At 46.4% G+C, this 25482-nt stretch overlaps 1 protein-coding gene across 1 annotated transcript in view; it reads left to right on the top strand.

The window, feature by feature from the left end:
* The first annotated feature begins 17434 nt into the window (after positions 1-17434).
* The window catches only part of LOC141273091 (uncharacterized), a 34483-nt gene continuing 26435 nt past the window's right edge, over positions 17435-25482 (top strand). Inside the window, exon 1 of the mRNA XM_073684465.1 lies at positions 17435-17899. Within this exon, the coding sequence (XP_073540566.1) occupies positions 17893-17899 (7 nt within the window). The 5' untranslated portion in view covers positions 17435-17892. The remainder of the gene's footprint in view (positions 17900-25482) is intronic.

Below are 25482 nucleotides of genomic sequence, written 5' to 3'. Positions count from 1 at the left end.
ACCCTCAGCCTAATACTTGGTTGCACAACCTTTAGCCAAAATAACTGCGAACAACCGCTTCCGGTAACCATCAATGAGTTTCTTACAATGCTCTGCTGGAATTGTAGACCATTCTTCTTTGGCAAACTGCTCCAGGTCCCTGATATTTGAAGGGTGCCTTCTCCAAACTGCCATTTTGAGATCTCTCCACAGGTGTTCTATGGGATTCAGGTCTAGACTCATTGCTGGCCACCTTTAGAAGTCTCCAGTGCTTTCTCTCAAACCATTTTATAGTGCTTTTGGAAGTGTGTTTTGGGTCATTGTCCTGCTGGAAGACCCATGACCTCTGAGGGAGACCCAGCTTTCTCACACTAGGCCCTATATTATGCTGCAAAACTTGTTGGTAGTCTTCAGACTTCATAATGTCATGCACACGGTCAAGCAGTCCAGTGCCAGAGGCAGCAAAGCAACCCCAAAACATCAGGGAACCTTCACCATGTCTGACTGTAGGGACCGTGTTCTTTTCTTTGAATGCCTCTTTTTTTTTCCTGTACCCTCTATGTTGATGCTTTTTCCCAAAAAGCTCTACTTTTGTCTCATCTGACCAGAGAACATTCTTCCAAAACGTTTTAGGCTTTCTCAGGTAAGTTTTGGCAAACTTCAGCCTGGCTTTTTTATGTCTCTGGGTAAGAAGTGGGGTCTTCCTGGGTATCCTACCATACAGTCCCTTTTCATTCAGACGCAGACGGATAGTACGGGTTGACACTGTTGTACCCTCTGACTGCAGGGCAGCTTGAACTTGTTTGGATGTTAGTCGAGGTTCTTTATCCACCATCCGCACAATCTTGCGTTGAAATCTCTCGTCAATTTTTCTTTTCTGTTCACATCTAGGGAGGTTAGCCGCAGTGCCATGGGCTTTAAACTTCTTGATGACACTGCGCACGGAAGACACAGGAACATTCAGGTCTTTGGAGATGGACTAGTAGCCTTGAGATTGCTCATGCTTCCTCACAATTTGGTTTCTCAAGTCCTCAGACAGTTCTTTGGTCTTCTTTCTTTTCTCCATGCTCAATGTGGTACACACAAAGACACAGGACAGAGGTTGAGTCAACTTTAATCCATGTTAACTGGCTGCAAGTGTGATTTAGTTATTGCCAACACCTGTTAGGTGCCACAGGTAAGTTACAGGTGCTGTTAATTGCACGAATTAGAGAAGCCTCACATGATTTTTCAAAGGGTGCCAATACTTTTGTCCACCCCCTTTTTTGGGTTTGGTGTGGAATTATATCCAATTTGGCTTTAGGACAATTCTTTTTGTGTTTTTTTCATTGAAGACTAATTAAATGAAGAGAATAATACCAAAGAATTTGTGATTGCAATCATTTTCAGGAAGAAACTGAGTATTATCTTACAGAATTGCAGGGGTGCCAATACTTTTGGCCAGCACTGTAAGTGTGGATATGGGTGTAGATTTTTATGTATCTGAATATGTATGTGTATATGGATGTATCTGTATACATATGAGTACACCAGTGGCGTACCACCATTGGCGGCAGGCCACATAACTGCTATGGGGCCCGTGGCCGTAGGGGGCCCGTGAGCCAGCGGACCTCATAGCAGTCTCCCCCATTCTATACCCCAGGCTCCGCTGTTTGATTGCCGCCACCGCCCACTGCCACTGTGTTCAGACATGGCCGCGCGCTGTGCGGCTGTGTCTTGTGGTAATGACGGCAGGGGCGACACTGCACCTTTAATTGTGCTTGTGTCGCCCCTGCTGCGTCATTACTACAAGACACAGCCGCACAGCACACTACGCGCAGCCATTACTGAGTACAGTGCCGGTGGGCGGCGGTTAATCAAACAGCGGCTACGATGCACCACGCTGTGTCAGACAATGGAGCTGCCAGCTGCTGTCGTGATGAGAGAGACAGGCTGCAGAGACTGAAGCAGCGGGGAATGAGGAGTGGTAAGTATGTATTTATTTATTTTTGTAAATCAGTCAGTACTGATAATACTGGAGGACTGGGGCTGCCTTTTACCCTATGGGGGGCTGCATTATACTGTGTGGAGGACCACAGCGAGTGCATTATGTATATGTATGCATATGTATATGCTCTCCCATCCTGGTATACAGGGCAGTGGAGTCGGCAAGCCAAACCGACTCCTCAATTTCCATGACTCTGACTCCACGACTCCGACTCCCTCATACATGGCTCATGTGATACATTTCCTATAGCACAGATTCATCTCAGCTAAAAGTCCAGATCCAATCAGGAATAGAACATTTATAGGACATTTCATAAATTTCCCAAATTCTTTGGAAAAAAATATTCCACACAAACTGCATTGAACTACTGTACTCAATTTATTATATATTTTATGAGTCGGTCCTTTTTATACCGACTCCAACTCCGACTCCACAGCCCTGACAGTAGGGTCATTACTCTGTATGTGGAGGCTAAAAAGGAGGAATTCACCATCGGGGTATCATACTGTGTTAAGGGGGACACTTTTGTTGGCATCACATTTTATGGGGCTATGAAAGAGGAATCTAGGAGTTCAGAAAGGAAGAAAGTTGCTATGCAAAGGCTGGAAGGTTGTGAGATCTGCTCTTCTGTGTCCCCAACAATTATTTACTTTTTTTTTTTTTTTTTTTGTGGGGGTCCCCAATTATAACTTCTGCTATGGGGTACCATGATTCCTATGTACGCCCCTGGAGTACACGTATGTATATACGGGCCCTTACTACTGAAACAATGAGAAACAAAGCTTTTGCAAAGTAAAACACAGTTTATTACACAAATCAGTACAAAACTGAAAGTAGTGTATAATTGTCAGTAGTTGCCCACTATAAGTTCTGATGCTGCCAAGTAACAGCACCAGGACCTTTAAAATACTGGCAGTAGTTGTCGCGGCAGGTCTTCGCATCCTGGGTGTTTCTGCCATATCCCACTGGTTGAAGGCCTGCAATTGCAGGATCGTTTGCACGCCATTCTCCGAGCTCCACTTCCCCATTGGCTAGGTCCACAGAGTCCACGAAGCCAGGCGGAGAGTACGTAATTGCATCACGTCGACGAAGAAAGTTTTGAAGCGTGCCACAGGCCAAAACAACAGAGTCTATTGATGTAAGCTTCATGTTAATTGGCGTATGAAAAACTCTGAAGCGGTTGGCCATGATACCGAAGGCATTTTCTATAACACGACGTGCCCTTGACAAACGATAACTGAAAATTCTTCTTTCCTGGGTCAGACTTTTTTGGGGGAACGGTTTAATAAGATTGGGATGAAGTGGGAAGGCTTCATCACCGACAAAAACAAAATTAAGGTTACCTGTAGTCTCTGAGTTGGGACGCAAGTGTAGGTCACAGTTGTCCAATCGCTCTCCAAAAAGTGTGTGCTCTAAAACACCACCATCAGAAACCCTGCCGTTCATGCCAACATCTACATTTATAAATTCGTAATTGGCGTTAACAAGGGCCATCATGATGATGCTGAAATAGCCCTTATAATTATAAAAATAGGATCCGCTATTTGGTGGCTGAGTGATTCGGACATGTTTCCCGTCCAAAGCCCCACCACAGTTAGGGAACTGCCACAGCTGCTCAAAATCAGAGGCAATCTTTTTCCATTCCACCTCCGTGTTGGGAAACTGTATGTAACTACGTAGACTGTGGTAAATCGCATTACATGTCTCCGGGATTAGAACACTGAGCATGGGCCTTGAAATGGCTGCAGAAAAATGCAAGTCTTGCAGTGAGCGTCCGGTGGCCAAGAATCTCAGTGTGACTGCCAATCTTTCATCTGCCGGAATGGCAGCACGCATCGCTGTATCCTTCCGTTGAATACGTGGCGTAACTCGTTCCAGTAACTCTTTAAAAGATTCCTCTGACATCCTCAGATAGTTGCGGAAATCATGAGTGTTCTTCTCCTGAAGCTCTCTTACAAGTTGCATGTGGGACAATTCAGACCTCTTCTGCAGCCACTCTCTGGTCCACATGCGACGTTTTCGTTTGGAACGCCTCTGTAGCTCTCGTGCCTCATCTTGATGCCGAGCTTCCTCAACCTGCAATGCAGCAACCACAATAGCACACTGCCCGTCGTCCATGATGTGCAAACTGCAAACATAACATGAAAAGATGAGAACACTTTCAACAAAACAATTAAAACAAGTATTTAAACTGTACATAAAAAATATCATGGAAAACTGTGTTCCATTCTGTTAGTGAGCATGACAGAAAACGTGCTGTGTGGGTGCGTGTGCACGAGACCCCTAAAATATCTGTCCATGCAAAAGCATATATATACAGATAGAAGCCAAGCGCTCCCTGAAGAGCAATGATAGCAGATAATTGGTAAATGTCCTATAAATTAATTAGAAATGGAAACTCATTTGAGACCTCAAACAATTCCTACCTCGCTAAAGATGCCTGATTTCTTCAAAGCGGAGTCACAGCTGGAGAACGCTACAGTGATCCGCAAAAATCATCACTAGTCCAATGAACGGATATTAACAGCCCGGAGAACTCTGCTACGATCTGCAATCAAGCACGAGGTCAGAAACAAAGGACGGAATCGCTATTCTGTTGCCTTCTTTATGCGCGGCCGGAAATGAGAACGCTGTAGCGACCACCAATCGGGGACGAGGGGCGCGGAAAAGTCCAATTTATGCACGCCTACGTGTCTCTGCTCTGAATCGCTGACAAGGTCGTTGGTTAGGTGTCAAATACAGCGATGCACACTACCCAGCGGGAGTGCAACGACCCAGGAATGGTCCAGGAAGCTTTGTAACGATCAATGATCTCACAGCAGGGGCCTGATCGTTGCTACCTGTCAAATGTAACGAGATCGCTAGCGATGACACTATTGCGTCACAAAACCCGTGAGGTATCAACGATCTCGCTAGCGATCTTGTTATGTGTGACAGGGCCTTTACAGACATTTGTTTAGTGATATTTTTAATGGTCTTTCCAAAGGGGCGTTGCTTGATACAATACTGTAATTTCCCTGGGAATCAGTAACGTATCACTGCAGCAGAACATAACATGAATAGACATGCTCACAGTGTAATATAAAGCACCTAAAGACACACCAATTGACTCCTGTGAATAACACACCCTTGGTGCGGACCATAAAAATTGTCACTAAATACAAAGGCCAACATCTTGGGAACTGCATAAAAGAAAAGTGAGAAGTCAGAATTAAATAAGAGCAAAAGTGACCATTATTGACTTGGTAACAGTTCCTCTTTAAAAGCGTGCCATAAAAGAAACCGCTCAATAATATATAAAGACCAAGCTCAACTTATGAAGAGGGGTGCCAGGAACACAACATACTCGTCAATGTAGACAAAGATTCCGGCACACCAAATGAATTTACAGAGTCAAAAGTATGAATACAATAATAGTTGCTTTAATTATTTCTCCAATATATACTTGCTCAAGGTGTTGTCAGTATAGTTGCACAACGTTTCAACCCCACAGGGGTTTTCATCGGGGGCTTCAGATAAGCTAAATCACATAGTCTGTAAGGTACTGGAAATCTTCACATGTGGCATACTGTATATCGGGGATGAATACCAGGTATAGCCAGAAATTGCTTGATGCAAAAAGGGGGGGGGGGGTAAGGTATACACCGCCAGTAATGGCTGTGGGCAGCCTAAATAAGTCGTGGCCGAGAGGTGCCAAGAAGAGGTGAAATGTACACCGGCAATAATAGCTATAGGCAGCTTAATTAGTCGTGGCCGAGAGGTGATATTTCTTGGTGAGGGCAGGTATAGCCGTCACTTAAGAGTGTTCGGGTGATCCGTATGCCGGGGGTGGTGAAACGTTGGGCAACTATACTGACAACACCTTGAGCAAGTATATATCGGAGAAATAATTAAAGCACCTATTATTGTATTCATACGTTTGACTCTTTAAATTCATTTGGTGTGCCGGAATCTTTGTCATCATAAAAGAAACAGCTGGCATGAAGCACTGAACGTTGTCAGTCACAATGCTTACATACGCCTTGTTGAGTGCAGTATCCCTCTCCAGCAGTCAGAGGGTGCCAGGAAACCATTCTCCACATCATTATTCGGACTCCACCAGCGTGAAAGGATGACACTTGGCTGGAAGGGTTCACTGCTTCCTGCTGCTTGTGCAATACTAGGGCTCTCCTGTTGGCATGCTGGAACAGAAACCTGGATTTGTCTCACTAGGGAATGTTTTTCCACTGCTCAGTAATCTTAGTGTTTTTGTTTCTTTCCCCTTTGGAGTCATCTACAGTAATAGCCCATCTGTACTTAGGACTGATGAGTTGTGCATTCGGACCCGTTAGTATGAGCATGGCATTCTTTATTCAAGAATAAGTGTTTTTACATTTTCTATATCTATGAGAATGCTGGATTTCTCCATTTCCCCTGCTGCCAGGGATGCTGTATCGAGCCCGTGCACCTGTCTTCTACACCTGCCTATTACTGGCATTGCATTCAGCTGCTTTTACTTGATATTACCGCATGTTTGGCAGAACAATTTCTGACATCCTCCCTTAGCTGCTATTGTCTACAGGATCTGCACTGACTGGCGGTTTGTCCTTGATCACACCATTCCCAGCATGCTCATACCATTTTTCCACAAGAAAACCACATAAATTAGTCAGTTTTTATATACTGCCTTCACCCCTCTTGCACGGATGACTATGCCCCATTTGAAGTCGCTCAGATGGCTCAGTTTTCCCTTTCTAATGAGGATTCACACTGATCCTGATCTTCAGTTTCTGACTTGGTTTTATGCCGCACTGCAGGGGCAGGTGTCTAATAAATTGGAGTTTTGTTATACGAAAATCAAAGTGCTCACGACCTCCAGTCTCAAATCTTCTGCAGGGAGTTTTAACCACAGGGAGGCAGTGATCCCGCTACCGTCTGACAACGCTGGACTGATTCGAAACGCGTCGTCTGGTCCTTGTCTCCTGTTCCTCACCATTTCTTGTCATGGATTTTTAATCAAGCTAAATAAAGATGGACTGATTTTAAGAACTAGCCAGAAGCTGGAACCCCTTTCTTTTGGACATTTGGTCAGAATGACATTCCCTGCAAGCTGGGCTTTATACTTCATTGGTGAGCTGCAGTTTTCCCATTTTGAACAGCTGTAATAGTCTCCAGCGCCGAGGTCATGTCAACAGCGTGGCAACCTGTCAGGCAAAAGGTATTTCTGCCTGAGATTTTAAAAATGAGAGATGTTTTAAAAAAGAAAACCCCCACCCCCTATCCGTTTGTAAGAAGACATAGAACTGCAGTGCTGGCCCCCACCCTAAGAATTTGTATTAGCGTCGTAAACCCTCAGTGTAGCGCAGCTTCTAGCTCAAACTAGATTATTCCCTCCAAAATTCCCATTGTTTAAAAGCTTGTACAGTTAATGTAGAATTTAATAACGCACAGGTCTGACAGAAACATCGGGACCACTTTTTTGGAATGCTCACCTTTTTCCCATTACAATAGTATAACTTGCATAACTGAGGAATGACCGGGAACTGAGATAATGAATTCTGAGCTTCTGAGCGTCATAGCAATTTCATATTTGATATCTATCTTCATGAATATTGGTGACGGTCAAGATGATGTCTCCCTCTTGGATGTGGGACCCCCCCACACCAAGATATGAAATCTGAAGGATTTTTTAGGTCTTCTGCAGCTGAGTGGGCTCGCAAAACCGAGCCCCCTTGTGAGGTAAATAATGGGTGTCTCCCAGAGTTTTGGCTGCTTGCTAAAAACCAGATCGGCCATTTTTCAAGTCATTCCAACCAGGGACGTCGACGCATGCACTACACGCTGCGTGGAGGAATCAAATCTAATTTCCGGGGAGCCGTCCCCCCCACAGAATCTGAGACCATCACCACGTGGCACAGGTTTTGCTATTACTTATCCCTTTTATTTTAATAACTGTTTTATGCATACATGTAAATTGTCTCCTTTATATTATCTTGTATATATTTTGTAAACACTGCCCCCCTTTGGGAGTAAATCATAATTATTTACCAGTTTCGTCTTCTTGTCCTATGTCGAGCAAACACGTTCCTCACCCGCTAATTCACGTTACCTAACGGGTACCCGATCCACCTGTTAAGCGATCGGTGGTGGCAGTATACCAGTATTTATGTGATATTGTGGTTTGAGGGTGGCTGGTCGGAGGTATATATACGTTCCTGGAAGGAACTGGTGGTATATATACGTCCTGTCACATCACGTGCCGCAATAGTCGACATAAACTAGAGCAGCTGCACCCGTGCTTATCCTCGGTCAATACCGGGTTTGACCAGCAGGATAAGGGGGCGCCAGAGAGCTGCAAGGTCTGACCCAAGAGTGGGTGTCATTTTCCTGACAAATTGGTGGCAGCGGTGGGATCATAGGACATTAGTGATCGGGTTTGAGCAATCATTCCTCTCACTAAAAACTTGCACAAAAGTTTTGGAAGATCGAACTCAGTGTTTATTAGATCTGAGACAATACTGTATGTGTAGCAGTTACCCCTACCCTTCTTCGTTTTTTCTTTTCTATTTTTATTTTGGTGATCATGGTCGTAGTTGGGGAGTCCTGGTACAGCCAGCAGAAAAAGGACACTCTTTTTGGAATATGTATAACCAAAGGCATTGACCCCCTCGGCAAAAGCAGAGAACAAATGATTGCTGAACTGTTACAAGAGGCTGTAGAGCCCGTCCGACAGCAGAGCCCTGATGAGGGGGCGGCCAGCCAAGGCCCGGATGGCGCTGCTGCAGGGGTCCAACCTGTGATTGCCAGCCATACCCGCAACCAGGGTAGTGTGGACCCCCACCTGCAGATGGCCTTGGAGGAGCTCGCTGCAGACGATCGTGATGGACGACTGCAACTGATCCTGAAATTCCGAGAGGCTGCTGAGCGACAAGCTGACCAAGAGGCTGCTGAGCGACAAGCTGACCGACAACACCAGCTGGAGCTAGCCCGGATTCAGAAGGAGTCGCCCTCTACGCAGACCCGTGAGTCCAACAGTGCCAGCTGCTTTAAACCTCGTCCTGAGCACTTCCCTGTGATGGAAAAGGATGGGGACTTGGACACATTTCTGCGAGGCTTTGAAAAGGCCTGCAGGCAGTATCAGCTGCCCACCGACCAATGGGCAAGATATTTAATTCCAGGGCTCCGAGGAAAAGCCTTGGAGGTGTTCGCTTCCCTCCCTCGAGAACAAGATGGAGACTATGAGGCCGTCAAGCAGGCCCTGATAAAAAAGTACCAGCTGACTCCGGAGGTTTACCGGAAAAAGTTCAGAGCCCTCCAACGTGGACCACATGACACCTACAGCGATGTGGTAGACGGGCTCAGAACCAACTTTGAGCAGTGGATCCAAGGACTGTCAGCGACCACCTTTGAGCAGCTAAAGGATCTGATGGTGAAAGACTAGTTCCTGCATCTGTGTCCGACTGAGGTACGGCAGTTCGTGATGGATCGGGAGCCACCAGATGCCAATAAAGCAGCGCAGATTGCAGACACCTACGAGGCCAACCGGAGACCAGAGGTGCGGAAGCCGGTCGTCGCCAGCTGGAAAGGGGGTAAGCCATCAACCACCATCCCTGCCCCTGCCAGCCGACCTTCCGGAGGCCTTTTTCCCGTTACCAAGGCCCTGCCTGCATCTGATGCCCGCAGGTGTTATTCCTGCAACCAGACTGGTCATCTCAGCGCCACTTGCCCAGAGAAGCAGAGGAAGAACCCCCCATCCAAGGCCCCAGGGCCTAATGCCTCAGTTCTTTTGGTGGGTGGGCCGGTTGGGAGGGCCTGTGAAAACTTTCAGTCTGTCAGGGTGGGGGACACTCTCACTGTAGGCCTCAAGGACACTGGGGCCGAACGAACCCTCATCCGACCTGAACTGGTGTCCACTGAAGAGCTTATTCCGGGTAAGACCCTGACTGTCACCGGGATTGGGGGCGTCCGATGCCCCTTGCCCATGGCCCGGGTTTTTATTGATTGGGGTGCGGGGAGTGGGGTGAAGGAAGTGGGAGTATCCAAAAACCTACCTGCAAATGTTTTGTTGGGAACTGATTTGGGGAGGATGCTTGCTTATTATGTCCCTAACACCCCTCCCAGATCTGATACGGTTGGTAAGGTTAATGCTGATACTGTGAATGTCAATGCTTTACCTGATGATGATGATGATGATTGATGATTGATGATGTTGTTGTTGTTGTAGTATTGGAAGGTGCAGAACTCAGCCATGTCACTCTGCGGGGTGATGTTGCTGAGGATCCCCTAGCAGGAACAAAGGTCAGTGCCAAGGGTAATGGGGAGAGGCACGAGGACCATGAAGCAGGTGGTGCTGTGCCAGCGACTAGTGTCACAACAGAAGGTGACCTGGCTGATGGTAGCTGCCCCATACGTAGCACTGTGCCTGAGGTAATGGAGGATGATGGAGAAGTAGTTCTCATGGCCTCGCAGGCTAATGAGACGGTGTTATTCCCCGGGGAGACGGCCTATATAGCCGCTGTTACCCGCAGTCAGAGTGCCCAGAACGCAAGTAACGCCCTGCCTTCTGGACCCTCCTCGGACAGAGGAATAACAGGATCAGGTATGGACCCAGAGCCGGTCCCAGAGGGTCCCAGTGAGGACGTGGCCTTAACCTCACTTCTGGCTTCCTCCAGCCAGGAGTTTCAGGCAGCTCTGCACTCAGATGCTAGCCTGGAGACGTTAAGGAGCCTCGCTGAGAAACCCACCTCCGAGTCGGATAAGGAGAGGGTATTCTGGGACCAAGGGAGGTTGTACCAGGAGACAGTTCCCTGTACACCCCAACAGGAGTGGCTGAGGGAAAGACAGCTGGTCGTCCCCTACCAATTCAGGGATGAGTTGTTGCGGATCGCCCATGAAATTCCACTCACTGGACACTTGGGGGTCAGCAAAACCAAGGCCCGGCTGTCTCATCACTTTTATTGGCCCAAAATGAGGACAGATGTGGTGAACTACTGTCGCTCCTGTACCACGTGTCAAAGAGTGGGAAAGTCAGGGCCGGCCCCCAAAGCCCCCCTGATCTCTTTGCCAGTGATAGAGAAGCCTTTCCAGAGGATTGCTGTGGACATTGTGGGACCACTGGCCATGCCCAGCAGCTCTGGAAAACGTTTCATCCTTACCGTGGTAGACTATGCTACCCGGTATCCGGAGGCAGTAGCCCTGTCCTCAATTAGGGCGGATAAGGTGGCGGACGCCCTCTTGGCCATCTTTTTGCGAGTAGGATTTCCCAGGGAGATGCTTACCGACCAGGGGACTCAGTTCATGTCACGCTTAATGGAGGCTCTATGTAAGAAAATGCAGGTGCAGCATTTGGTATCGAGCGCGTATCACCCACAGACCAATGGTTTGTGTGAGCGATTCAACGGTACCCTCAAACAGATGTTAAAAATGCTGGTTAAAACCCAGGGTCGCGACTGGGAGCGTTACCTCCCACACCTGCTATTTGCTTACAGAGAGGTTCCACAGGCCTCGACGGGGTTCTCCCCCTTTGAGCTCCTGTATGGCAGGCGTGTCCTAGGACCCCTTGGGATGATAAGGGAATTCTGGGAAGAAGAGCCGAGCTCCCCAGGAGTGTCCATCGTGGAGTATGTCATGCGCTTCCGTGACAAGATGCAGACCTTGACGCAGTTGGTGCATGACAACATGGTGCAAGCCCAGGCTGACCAGAAGCATTGGTACGACCAGAACGCCCGAGAACGGACCTACCAGGTGGGTCAGAAGGTGTGGGTGCTGGTCCCCGTACCAAAGGACAAGCTTCAGGCGGCCTGGGAAGGCCCGTACGTCATTCACCAACAGCTCAACCCGGTCACCTACGTGATCACACTTGACCACGAGCGGGGTAGGCGGAAGGCGTTTCACGTTAATATGATGAAGGCTCATCAAGAACGTGGAACCTGCGCCCTACCGGTCTGCAACCTGCCCGAGGATGGGGAGGATGACCCCCTCTTGGATATGCTCGCCCAAGCGAAGGCCAGCGGGTCCCTAGAGGATGTAGAGCTAAGCGACTTGCTATCCGCAGACCAGAGGTCTCAGATGCAAGCAGTGCTGAAACCCTTCCAAGCAGTGTTCACCAACCTGCCTGGCAGGACTGAAGTGGCGGTCCATGAAGTGGACACCGGGAATCATGCCCCACTCCGGCGGACAGCCTATCGAATCTCCGACGAGGTGCAGCATGTCATGCGCCAGGAGGTCGAGGAGATGCTGCAGTTGGGGGGTGATTAAGCGGTCCAAGAGCGCGTGGGCCTCGCCTGTAGTCCTGGTGCCAAAGAAGGACCGGACCACCCGGTTCTGTGTGGACTACAGGAGGCTCAACGCTATCACAGCCTCTGATGCACAACCAATGCCACGCATTGAGGAGCTGCTGGAGCGGTTAGCCAGTGCGAGCTATCTCTCCATTATGGATTTGAGTCGGGGATATTGGCAGATTCCCTTGAGCCCCAGGGCCCAGGAGAAGTCCGCCTTTATCACCCCCTTCGGATTGTATGAATCCACGGTCATGCCCTTCGGCATGAAAAATGCCCCTGCCACGTTCCAGCGAATGGTCAACCACCTGCTCCAGGGACTGGAGAGGTACGCAGTGGCGTACCTGGATGACATTGCCATCTTCAGTCCCACCTGGGAGGATCACCTCGAGCATCTGCAGCAGGTGTTCGGGCGCATTCACCAGGCGGGCTTGACCATCAAGCCGGGAAAGTGCCAGATGGGCATGAACGAGGTCCACTACCTGGGGCACCGGGTAGGTGGGGGTACTCTGAAGCCAGAGCCTGGAAAGGTGGACGCTATCGTGTCCTGGCCCACCCCCAGGACCAAGAAGCAGGTGCAGTCCTTCTTGGGCACCGCAGGGTACTATAGACGCTTTGTACAGGACTATAGTAGCCTTGCGAAGCCCTTGACAGACCTCACCAGGAAGAGCCTACCCCATTCCGTCAAATGGACAGATGAATGCGAGGTGGCCTTTAGGGCGTTGAAGACTGCCTTGAGCAGATCCCCTGTGCTAAAGGCGGTCGACGGCATGCAGCCACTCTTAGTACAGACCGACGCCAGTGAGTTTGGCCTCGATGCTGTACTCAGCCAGGTCGACTCGGGGAACCAAGAACACCCCGTGTTGTACCTAAGCCGGAAACTGCTGCCGAGGGAAGTGGCCTATTCCACCATAGAGAAGGAGTGCCTGGCCATTGTATGGGCCCTCAACCGCTTACAGCCTTACTTGTACGGGCGCCCCTTCACTGTCGTGACTGACCACAACCCCCTGAGTTGGCTGCACACCATGTCCGGTGCCTACGGAAGGTTGTTACGCTGGAGCCTCACGCTCCAGCAGTACGACTTTACCGTTCAACACCGCAAAGGCAGCGAGCATGGCAATGCCGATGGGTTGTCCCAGCGAGGGGAGCCTCCAGACATACGCTTGGAGGAGTAACAGAAGGTCCTACCTCCATAGCGCAGTCTAAAAGGGGGAGGTGTCAGGCAAAAGGTATTTCTGCCTGAGATTTTAAATATGAGAGATGTTTTAAAAAAGAAAACCCCCACCCCCTATCCGTTTGTAAGAAGACATAGAACTGCAGTGCTGGCCCCCACCCTAAGAATTTTTATTAGCGTCGTAAACCCTCAGTGTAGCGCAGCTTCTAGCTCAAACTAGATTATTCCCTCCAAGATTCCCATTGTTTAAAAGCTTGTACAGTTAATGTAGAATTTAATAACGCACAGGTCTGACAGAAACATCGGGACCACTTTTTTGGAATGCTCACCTTTTTCCCATTACAATAGTATAACTTGCATAACTGAGGAATGACCGGGAACTGAGATAATGAATTTTGAGCTTCTGAGCGTCATAGCAATTTCATATTTGATGTCTATCTTCATGAATATTGGTGACGATCAAGATGATGTCTCCCTCTTGGATGTGGGACCCCCCCACACCAAGATATGAAATCTGAAGGATTTTTTAGGTCTTCTGCAGCTGGGTGGGCTCGCAAAACCGAGCCCCCTTGTGAGGTAAATAATGGGTGTCTCCCAGAGTTTTGGCTGCTTGCTAAAAACCAGATCGGCCATTTTTCAAGTCATTCCAACCAGGGACGTCGACGCATGCATTACACGCTGCGTGGAGGAATCAAATCTAATTTCCGGGGAGCTGTCCCCCCCACAGAATCTGAGACCATCACCACGTGGCACAGGTTTTGCTATTACTTATCCCTTTTATTTTAATAACTGTTTTATGCATACATGTAAATTGTCTCCTTTACATTATCTTGTATATATTTTGTAAACACTGCCCCCCTTTGGGAGTAAATCATAATTATTTACCAGTTTCGTCTTCTTGTCCTATGTCGAGCAAACACGTTCCTCCCCCGCTAATTCACGTTACCTAACGGGTACCCGATCCACCTGTTAAGCGATCGGTGGTGGCAGTATACCAGTATTTATGTGATATTGTGGTTTGAGGGTGGCTGGTCGGAGGTATATATACGTTCCTGGAAGGAACTGGTGGTATATATACGTCCTGTCACATCACGTGCCGCAATAGTCGACAAACTAGAGCAGCTGCACCCGTGCTTATCCTCGGTCAATACCGGGTTTGACCAGCAGGATAAGGGGGCGCCAGAGAGCTGCAAGGTGTGACCCAAGAGTGGGTGTCGTTTTCCTGACACAACCAGTGAGCCACAAGGCTAGGCTCGTGTCATCTACTCGAGCAGAGCCGCTGAGCTCCGTTATTGGTTGCAGCGCTGTCTGTGTGACATCAGCACTGCAGAAAATACCAGGCACCAGGAGCAGGGGTGGAGACACAGCGCTGGACTAGGGGAGGGTGATTAAAGAACAGTCTTTGTTTGTACAGTCATGGCCAAAAGTATTGAGAATGAGACAAATAGTAATTTTTCCAAAGTTTACTGCTTCACTTTTTGTAATGGCAATTTGCATATACTCCTGAATGTCAAAGAGTGATCAGCTTAACAGCAATTACTGTACTTGCAAAGTCAATATTTGCCCAGAAAATGAACTTTAACCCCCAAAACACATTTCAACATCATTGCAGTCCTGCCTTAAAAGGAGCAGCTAACATCGTCTTAGTGATTGATCCATTAACACAGGTGTGGGTGTTGATGAGGACAGGGCTGGCGATCAATCAGTCATGATTAAGCAAGAATGACATCACTGGACACTTTAAAAGGAGACTGGTTCTTGGTATCATTGTTTCTCTTCAGTTAACCATGGTTATCTCTAAAGAAACACGTGCAGCCATCATTGCACTGCACAAAAATGGCCTAACAGGGAAGAGTATCGCAGCTACAAAAATTGCTCCTCAGTCAACAATCTATCGCATCATCAAGAACTTCAAGGAGAGAGCTTCCATTGTTGTCAAAAAGGCTCCAGGGCGCCCAAGAAAGACCAACAAGCGCCAGGACCGTATCTTAAAACTGTTTCAGCTGCGGGATCGGACTACCAGCAGTGCCGAGCTTGCTCAGGAATGGCAGCAGGCTGGTGTGAGTGCTTCTGCACGCACTGTGAGGCGGAGACTCTTTGAGCAAGGGCTGGTTTCAAGGAGGGCAGCAAAGAAGCCACTTCTCTCCAGAAAAAACATCAGGGACCGACTGATATTCTGCAAAAGGTACAGTGAGTGGACTGCTGAGGACTGGGGCAAAGTCATTTTCTCTGATGAATCCCCTTTTCGATTGTTTGGGACATCTGGAAAACAGCTTATTCGGAGAAGAAGAGGTGAGCGCTACCACCAGTCTTGTCTCATGCCAACTGTAAAGCATCCTGAAACCATTCATGTGTGGGGTTGCTTCTCAGCCAAGGGAATCGGCTCACTCACAGTCTTGCCTAAAAACACAGCCATGAATAAAGAATGGTACCAGAATGTCCTCCAAGAGCAACTTCTCCCAACCGTCCAAGAGCAGTTTGGCGCCCAACAATGCCTTTTCCAGCATGATGGAGCACCTTGCCATAAAGCAAAGGTGATAACCAAATGGCTCATGGAACAAAACATAGAGATTTTGGGTCCATGGCCTGGAAACTCCCCAGATCTTAATCCCATTGAGAACTTGTGGTCAATCATGAAGAGACGGGTGGACAAGCAAAAACCAACAAATTCTGGCAAAATGCAAGCATTGATTACGCAAGAATGTACTGCGATCAGTCAGGATTTGGTCCAAAAGTTGATTGAGAGCATGCCAGGGAGAATTACAGAGGTCTTGAAGAAGAAGGAGCAACACTGCAAATATTGACTTGCTGCATTAACTCATTCTAACTGTCAATATAACCTATTGGTACTCATGATATGATTGCAATTATATTTCTGTATGTGATATAAACATCAGACAAACACTAATAAAAACCAGAGGCCAGCAGATCATGTGAAAATATAATTTTGGTGTCATTCTCAAAACTTTTGGCCATGACTGTAAATAAACTGCAACATGGAGGCAGGTGATTTCTGAAACCAGAAAACCCCACTCCCCAACCCTGCCCACCTGCTTACCAGAGGGCATGGCACTCCCACTTGCCTGTTCAGCCCAGCAGCACGATTGGCCTGAACTCTCCACTGCAGCAGACAGCTCTGCCTCTGCAGCATCAGAGGAGCCATTAGAACAGCTTCAGGGCAGCACTTACAAGCTCTTCCCAAGAGAGCTTGTAAGAGCTGCGCTCCCTGCCTGAGAATGACCACTGCTGGCAGACTGCAGGCAACAAGCAATAAAAGTTTTGCGTTCTTGAGAACGGAGAGTTTTTTTTCTTAAGTTCCAATAAACCCCCTGAAGATTAGCCACATCCTGGGGAAATGGAGCTGGTCAGCTCTGAGTATAATGATGTGACCTTGTGCAGCTGGCTCCTACGAGGGGCATCTGTGCAGGCACAGTCTGACATACTGGTGAGGCCGGATGTAGATGAACCTTATGGGCTGGGGATACTATCCCTGGTACTTTGTGATCCTCTCATGCAGACACTAAGCTTTCACCACACGAAGGCTCTAAAGTGAATATACAAAAATAACACTACAACTACCAGAATCCTGAGGGTCACGCATCATACTTTACGCCGCATCGCTCAGCCAATCTGAAGAGAGAATAACGGCTTTCTGGGTACGAGGCCTGAACCGCACAGCCGAGAAGTGACGTCAGGCCACGCCCCCTTATAGCTTACTCGCATACCCGGTGTCCTGTCTCGGCTCTGGTTCCGGTGGCTGACTGCCGATGATACGCCGGGCACAGAGCCGGTGCAGGTCAGTGCTGCGCTCCCAGCGCATGCCGTCTGTCACTACGTACTACTTGTATACGAGCCACACTGCCGTCCTTTATTGCACGCGGCTGCTCGTGTCACGTGACTGAAGTCACATGATTTTACAGGCACTGTTGTCTCAATGTAGTAAATCACGCTCTTGCTTTCTTTTCACTTGTCTGAGTCACGTGACATTGGATATACCGCACAGCGTCACGTGCTTCGCCTTAGTGATACAGGTGGCTGGCGTGTTGTGCGCATGTCCGTGTCTGTGACAGCTCTGAGGTGGTCAGACTGAGAATGACAATGACTTTCCCCAGTTGTCCAATATGGGGTCATGACAACAGTCAGAAGTCTCCACGTATCCCTGCCACCACTCCTTCCTATACCCCTGTCCCTGCCCCATGTGATACCACAGCTCCCCTGGAATAGTCTGACCTCTGCAGTAACAATCCTTGGCGTATCTGGTACAGGTTACCATGTCGGGACCTGCAGGGAGAGCAGCCCTACTGAAGCCCCTCCACGCGGTGGGCTCCGCTCCAGTACATGGCTTGTGGCGGTCTCGTGTCTAGATCTGCATGTCCAGCAGCAGCACCTAATCCCATCAGAATCAGTCAGGAGGTTTATATACATGGGGCACCGCCACATGGAGTGGGCACAGTCTGGCTCCCATCCCTCCAGGGCCTCTGTTAGTTTAACCCTTCATGACCGGTGAGTCTTGGTTTTTCCAAGAGCTATAACTTTTTTCCATTGCTATAGCCACATGAGGGCTTGGGGTTTTGCGGGGCACATTGTAGTTTTGATTGATGCCATTTTACCATATAATGTATTGAAAAATGGGCAAACAATTCCCAAGGTAAGTGAACTGGTAAAATTGAAAAAAAAAAAACACGAAATTCCACCATAGGTTTCTGGGTTTTGTTTTTAAAGCATTCATTACATAGTAAAAATGGCCTGACAAACTGATCTTTCAGGTCATAATGATTACGGCGATGCCAAACTTAAAAGGTCTTTTTTTTTCTTCTTTTCATCTTGGTTTTCTTTCTTTTGTGCTGAGCTTGCATCTGTACGGATACTATTTTGCAGTACATTTAAGTTCCCAAGTGGACTTGAACCTGCGATCACTTGTTCTATATACTGCAGCAATATTGACAGAGGCATTTAAATGGCTAAGCAGCGATCAGTGTGACAGCAGGCACCGCTCTATACGACCCCCAATTGAAATATGATATCCTATTATGCCTGTCGTCGGGAGGGGGTTAATATATACTCCAGGAACTTTTCTGGTACAGGCTGCCAAGGGGTTTGGCATGTTTTTTTTCTGTTCCATACACTTGACCACAGTAAAGGTATTAAAATAAGCTTCATGCCGCCTCCTCGGTTCCAGCCCTACCGCTTTAAAGCTGTGTCAGTCACGGTTGATAGGCTGCAGTGGTGATGCCACAACTACAGTGTACATGACTGCTGCAGCCAGTCACTGGGGTCAGCGATGATGCTTATGTAGTTGGCCAAAGATTGCTGATCCCTGTGTTTGGCCAAAGTGGTAATATGCAGTAGTAGCGACGTCACCGCTGCAGCCTGTCAACAAAGACCAATAGTGGCTGCAGAGAGGCAGTGCTGGATCTGCTTTGGGTAAGTAAAGCTCATTTGATTTTACCATTGATAAGAATATACAATGAAAAGATAAATCTTGAAAAAAACCTTTTTAATTGCCATTTATGGGCTCCAAAATCCATATAAAAGTAAGCACAGGTCCTTGTATAGGACTTTATGCTCAGAAGAACCCTTAGTTGTGGGGGGGGAGTTCTGCTGATCTGGCACCTTGGGAGCTATGCAGTTGGCACCCACAAACTTCCAGCAAAAGCCAAATGGCGCTCCTCCTTCTCTTCCACAGTCTTCTCTTTCAAGTTCCCAAACCGTATTTTACAACTACATATGGGTTATTGTTGTGTTTGGGGTAATTGCGTAGCAAACTGTTCGGTCCATTTTCTTTTTACTGCCCAATGCACCTGTGGGTTCAAAATACTCAGTACACCCCAAGGTGAGATCTTTGAAGGGTGTAGTTTCCAGAGTTGGTTCAGTTATGGAGTGTTCCTGTCCCTCAGAGGCTCTGCAATTTATTCCAGTCAAATTTTACACTCCAAAAATAGCGCCCCTTCCATTACGAGTACTGCCAAATGGCCAAACAGTAGTGTCTACCACATAAAGGGTATTGCCTCATTTAGGAGAAATTGTATAACTATTGTGGGGTTTATTTTTTCCTTTTACATTATGAAATCTGGGGTTCTGCAAATGTAACATGACTCTCGCATCCTATTCCAGACAATTTGGTGCTCTATCCATTTTCCCTGCTGCCACATGACCATATATAGTTTACGACCACATATAGGGTATTGCTGCTTTTGAGAGAAATTGAGAAACATTTGTGGGGTTAATTTTCTCCTACTACCTCTTGTGAAAATGAGAACATTTGTAACTAAAGCAACATTATAGTGAAAGAAAATGTAATTTTTCCTGTTGTTTTTTTATTCCATTTTGCATGTATTTCCTGTAAGATGAAGAAACTTCCTGACAGCAGTTTTTAATACTTTATGGGATGCAGTTTTTAAAATGGTATCACTTTTGAATGTTTTCCAATAAATAGGCCCCTCAAAGTCATTTTAAAAGTAAATACGTCCTTTAAAAAGAAAATCCTCGGAAAAAAATAAAATTGCTACTAAATTTTTAAGCATTCTAACATCCTTTTCAAAATGCAGGGACATTTAAAAAATGATGGCTAAGTATGTATCGTGAAGATTACAAACTTTTTTTGCTGTGGTATGAGTATCTATCTGTTTTTCAGATTTCACAAATAAACACATAACACGTATCCACTACTAATATAAAGTACAATGTGTAATGAAAAAAACATTCTCAGAATCTCTGGGATATGTGGAAGCATTCCAGACTTATTACCACATAAAGTGACACATCAGATTTGAAAAATGGGGCTAAGGAAGGTGAAATCAAGTCTACAGGTTAAGAGGTTAAACTAAAGTTATAACCACGCTTAGGCTAAATTCTGATGTCCATCTATCATAGAGTTCGGACCACAGTATGCGGACTGGTCGCAGGTCTCCTAACCTCAACTTGACAGTCTCATATATACCTATGAGGCTGTCCAGTTCAGATCAGGCAATCCTCAGCCGGTCCATGCATTGTGTTCACGGACCATGATACAAGGACGTCTGAAAAATACATTATTACAAGATCCCCACAAGGACCTGTTCTTGCTTTGCTATGAACTTTGAAGCTGATTCTTGTAAAGGTTATGAACACCTTCTTAACCTTTTTTTGGTAATTGAATGTATTTTTGGCTAAAGGACAATTTAGCACCTAGGTTTCACTACAATGGTTCACGGTTTGGCTTCTATAGCCTCTATGTATCACTGTACATAGGACACTGAGTTAGAAGAGTTATGTTCCAATGGGGAAAAGTGCAGCAGATCTTCCCAGTGGAAAATCAGCTGGGTTTTATAATAACCGTGTTGTGGATGAGATTTTAAGAAATCTCCTTTACCTGGTGCAAAAGATATCAGATGTGGAAATTGTTTCCACCTGCCTCAGCTCCCATGAAAGTGAATAGGAGCTGAGCCGCAGTAGCTGGGGACAGCCCAGTGGCCAGATGTAAACAGCTGACTGATGGGAGTGCCAGGTGTCAGTCCCCCACCTATTTGATATTGATGACCTATCTTGAGGATAAATCATCAATATAATATGCCTCATAAACCCCTATAAAGCTCCACGCCAGTGTTTTTTTATATTTCAGCGCTGGAGTGGTGATACTAATCGAAGTTCCCTGACCCTAGTCTGATACTTACCAGCTGCCGCCTTCAGCTCTACCCGGCGCTGCTCCAGTTCCGCACCCCCATCTGGTGATCGCAACTTCTTACTGACCAGAAGTCAAGAGATAACGGTCACAAGTAGGGATGAGTGGACCCGTGGAAGTTTGAGTTCTGGTACCTGACCAAACTTTAGTCCAAAGTTCAATTTGGGTACCAGAACTGTGCCCGAACTTGAACCTGAACCCTAACCCCATTGAAATCAATTGGACCCAAACTTTGGAGCTGGAAAATCTCTGTCTTACTCACTCTCATACACCCGAACTGTAAAACGGACTTCCAGGAGAAGTCCGTGTTCGGAGTTCAGCACCGGACACCTAGTCCGGTACGAACCTTGAACTTTACAGTTTAGGTTCGCTCATCTCTAGTCACAAGCTGTCAATGTAATTTTATGAGATCATTGTTCTGGCCTCGTTCTGGCTCTCATAGACTTACATTGAGTAGTGAGGTCTGGCTTTCTCGGCAAACACAAAGCTGGTCATAATGTGCAGAAGTCGACCGTGTCTGCGCCGATAAAAGATGAAGATGGGCAGCTGGTAAGTAGAATACTAGGGGCAGGGAACTTAGGTTAGTGACACCACTCCAGCACTGCAATAAAAAAAAACAGCTGGAGTGTTGCTTTAATGCATTCTTCTTTCACAGTGATATGGAGATATGAAACCCAATAGCAAAAATAATTTTAACAAAAAGTAATGCATTTAATAAAAAGTCTCCAGAGGTCCATATCCTTTACCCCACGGGTGGGGAATTTCTTTTCTGCCAAGGGCCATTTGGATATGTATACCATCCTTCAGGGGCCGTACAAATTGTGCACCAACTCTGCCCACAAAGTATGTCTTGGCACTGGTGTCAGGTCGTAATCATTCACTACACATGCCTTTGCGCTCAGTAGTGAACACTATGCTTAATGGGCCGGTGGCCTTTAAAACACAGCTGCCAGCCCAAGCACTGTGTTCCCCAGGAAACCCGCCCAGGGGCCAGATAAAAGGTCATCGAGGGCCGTAAGTGGCCTGAGGTTCCCCACCCCTGCTTTAACCGTAGACTGCAGACACTGTGTAAAAAGTCTTTGGCAAATGATTTGTAAGTGCTGTTGAAAGCGTGCTGTTAAGATGATCGAACACCTTTGGTGCTTGCGCAGGCCCTGGGCATATTAAAATCTAGCACGTGTGTAGTGTGTTGCAATAGGGGATACTGATGGTTGTAACATCAATTACCCCTCCATATACTGCCATTTTCTGGATGGAGCGACTTGCAGTCGATACTGAAGACTTTGATAACAAAGGACTGTAGCTTTAATAATAAGGGCTACAATTTGGTAGATATTAGTTTTCTATATCAGTGTTTCCCAAACATTTTTAAAAAATTACTTCCGAAGGAAAACTCTTCTTAATTTTTGTGTATTGAAAATCTCAATAACTTACTAGTATAGTATGGTTGAATTTACTGAGACTATTGTATCGTACAAAAGCCCACGGCGTAAAATTTAAATTTTAAATCTATTAAAGGGAACGTTTTGTAAGTTAAGTCCAACCCACAGGAATATTCCTACGTTAATGATCGCTAGGGCTCCAACCGCTGGGTCTCCTACCGATCCTGAGAACTGGGAGTCTGGAGAACCCTGTGTGAATGGGATAATAGTCGATCATGTGAACCTCTGCTCCATTCTGAAGACCAGCAAGGCGAAGTGCTCTTCTGGTGGTCCCATAGAGAATGAATAGCGCGGCAGTGAACATAATCAGTCATTTCTTCAGAGCCCCAGGTCTCTGGATTGTGGTGGTCCCAGCGGCTGGACCCCAGCGATCAGGAAGTTACTTTCTATCTAATGGATAGGTGATAACTTCGAAACTTGGTACAAACCCTCTAAGGCCACGGTTCCACTATCAGTATTTGGTCAGTATTCGGTCAGTATTTTTTCTCAGGAGTGGGAGCCAAAACCAAGTGAGGAACAATCAGAGAAAAGGTATAATAGAAACAAGTCACCAATTCTACATTTATCACCCACTCTTGGTTTTGGCTCCCGCTCCTGAGAAAAAATACTGACCGAACGCTGATAGTAGGTCCGTGGCCTAAGAAGCGTACATCTCCTTAATATATTTTGTGCTTCTTGTGCGGTCCATATGCTGCAAATGGAGGTCTATTACAGCAAAATGTTTTCTTTAATTTAGGCCAATTTCTGGTACACAATTGCTGCCCTGTGTTTGGACAGGTCTATCAAAAACCAAATGATTATACACTGCAGTGATTGGCATCAGTATGAAACAGAGTAAACAATGGCAAAATTGCTATCTCAACACCCTTCCCCCACTCTCCCCCAAAAATGTTTTTCAATACATTTTATGTCCCTTAAAATAGCTACTTCGCCAGGAAAAAAATTATATGATGTTTTGGTTGCACACCTTAAGAGTGTGCTACTCTGTCTGTCTCCAAATTTGATCTTAGAACATGCACAGAAGGATCACACTGACACCAAATAGGATCAAAGCAGAACTTGTTTATTGCGCAGCAAGCAAAGCCTTTTATAGTGTTCTGTTGGGTGCTTCCCAGCCAAGGGTGCGTGTACATATACATATCTTCACCTTAGTGGAGTTTGGAGTGTGAATGTTTGAGGTTGCGGCCAGTACTACAGGTAATGAGTGGAGGACAGAGGAGCCTCTTAAAGAAGAAGTTACAGGTCTGTGAGAGCAAGAAATCTTGCTTGTTTGTAATTGACCAAATACTTATTTTCCACCAAAATTTGAAAAAAAATTCTTTCCAAATCAGACAATGTGATTTTCAGGATTTGTTTTCTCATTTTGTCTCTCATAGTTGAGGTCTACCTATGATGTCAATTACAGGCCTCTCTCATCTTTTTAGGTGGGAGAACTTGCACAATTGGTGGCTGACTAAATACTTTTTTTTTCAATTGTAAGGCTATAAATTCTATGGTTATATCTATTGCAAAATTACAGATATATGTTGAATCATATAAAATATAAAGAATTTAGGTGCGATTTTCAGGATGTCAGCACCATTTTGGATATCTTCATTTCCATGCTTCCTTAACACTTCCCCTTTTGGAGATATCCAAAATATTGCCTTTACTTTCTCAAGGCTATGGATCTGTCCAAATGTACCACGGGGCCATTCCAGTCAGATCCTACCCTGTCCTTCCGCTTGCTGTATGTGTGATCGGACTCCTCTTTTAAAGGTGGTAGCATCCTCATGGCTTCATAGGGTCCCTGCATTTGGTCCCCGAGATCAGCGTACATAGTTGGGATTGCTTCTTCAATCATCCGAGAGAGCATTCTTCTCACGCAAAGAACTATGCAGCACATGACTAAGGCAAAAATAATCAATACGCACATAGCTATTAAATCAATTTTTATGAGCAAAATTTGCCATCTTCCTCACCACCCAAACCATGCATCCCACGTTTTTTCTACTCCTGAGTTTTTGGCCAGTTCTTTGGATAGGTCGGTTAGTTTGTTGAGGGCCCTTGTAATTCTTCCATCTTTGGCAGTATTGTTGGAGATGGAAGTGCAACAACTTGTAACTATCATTTTACAAACTCCACCCTTCTCTGCCAGGATCATGTCTAGCGCCATGCGGTTTTGGAAGGCCATCATGGATGTGGGGCCTAGTTGTTCAACTATGTCTTTCAGAGCATCCCTTGTATAATTGACAAAGCATTGTTTATTGTAATAAGGTAATTTACCCCATCTACTGTCTTACATTTGGTGATAACCAGAATCATTGCCTTGAATCCAGTTGTCACCTGCTCTCTAGCTTTGAATTCATCTGGAACCCCCTCGTCTATGTACATGTGGGGATCAAATGAGCCTTTTAGTTCCCTCCCTTTTCTCCCGTCACTTTAGTTGTAGCTGTTCTCTAGCTAGCCGGTGGAGGTCAAAGATATGGAATGGCATTAACAGCTTTACTAACGTACATTGTCCCTTCCATGGGGTCAGTAATTTTAACCTGATTTTTAGGTCGCTGCAGAGCTTGTAGACATCAGGTAACCGGTGGGTGTTGTTTGTGAAGAGAGAATCATTATAACTACTCCCATGTTTGAGTTTTATGGTGTGGGTGGCATTTTCCTACCTCTAGGCCTGCCTTATCCCTCTGGAAGCAAGTGTAGTCCCTGGGATATGGTGTTAAACCATTTCCTGATTGCCCCCCTCTGCTAGATGGTGGGTATAATTGATGTAACATCTGGCACCTTTTTGTATGTCTTGTCTGACCAATTGTCACGGCGTTACCGTGACAGTGTGGAGCCAGAAGCCCACAGCGTCGGATGGCTCCTACTCCAGCTTTGAGAAGAAGCACTTCTCTGTAATTTTGTTTGCTTATTTCCTTCTGGCAGAGCAGGGGTTAAACGGTATGTTGAAAATCCGTGTGTTCACAGCTAAGCTCGGTTAGCCACTCATTTTTCCC

This window comes from Phyllobates terribilis, unplaced genomic scaffold (assembly GCF_046119375.1).
Source record: "Phyllobates terribilis strain yellow unplaced genomic scaffold, ASM4611937v1 Scaffold_5__5_contigs__length_657084704, whole genome shotgun sequence".
NCBI classification, from domain to species: Eukaryota; Metazoa; Chordata; class Amphibia; order Anura; family Dendrobatidae; genus Phyllobates; species Phyllobates terribilis.
The sequence above is the reverse complement of the archived record's forward strand: the minus strand, read 5'-3'. Positions and strand labels throughout refer to the sequence as shown.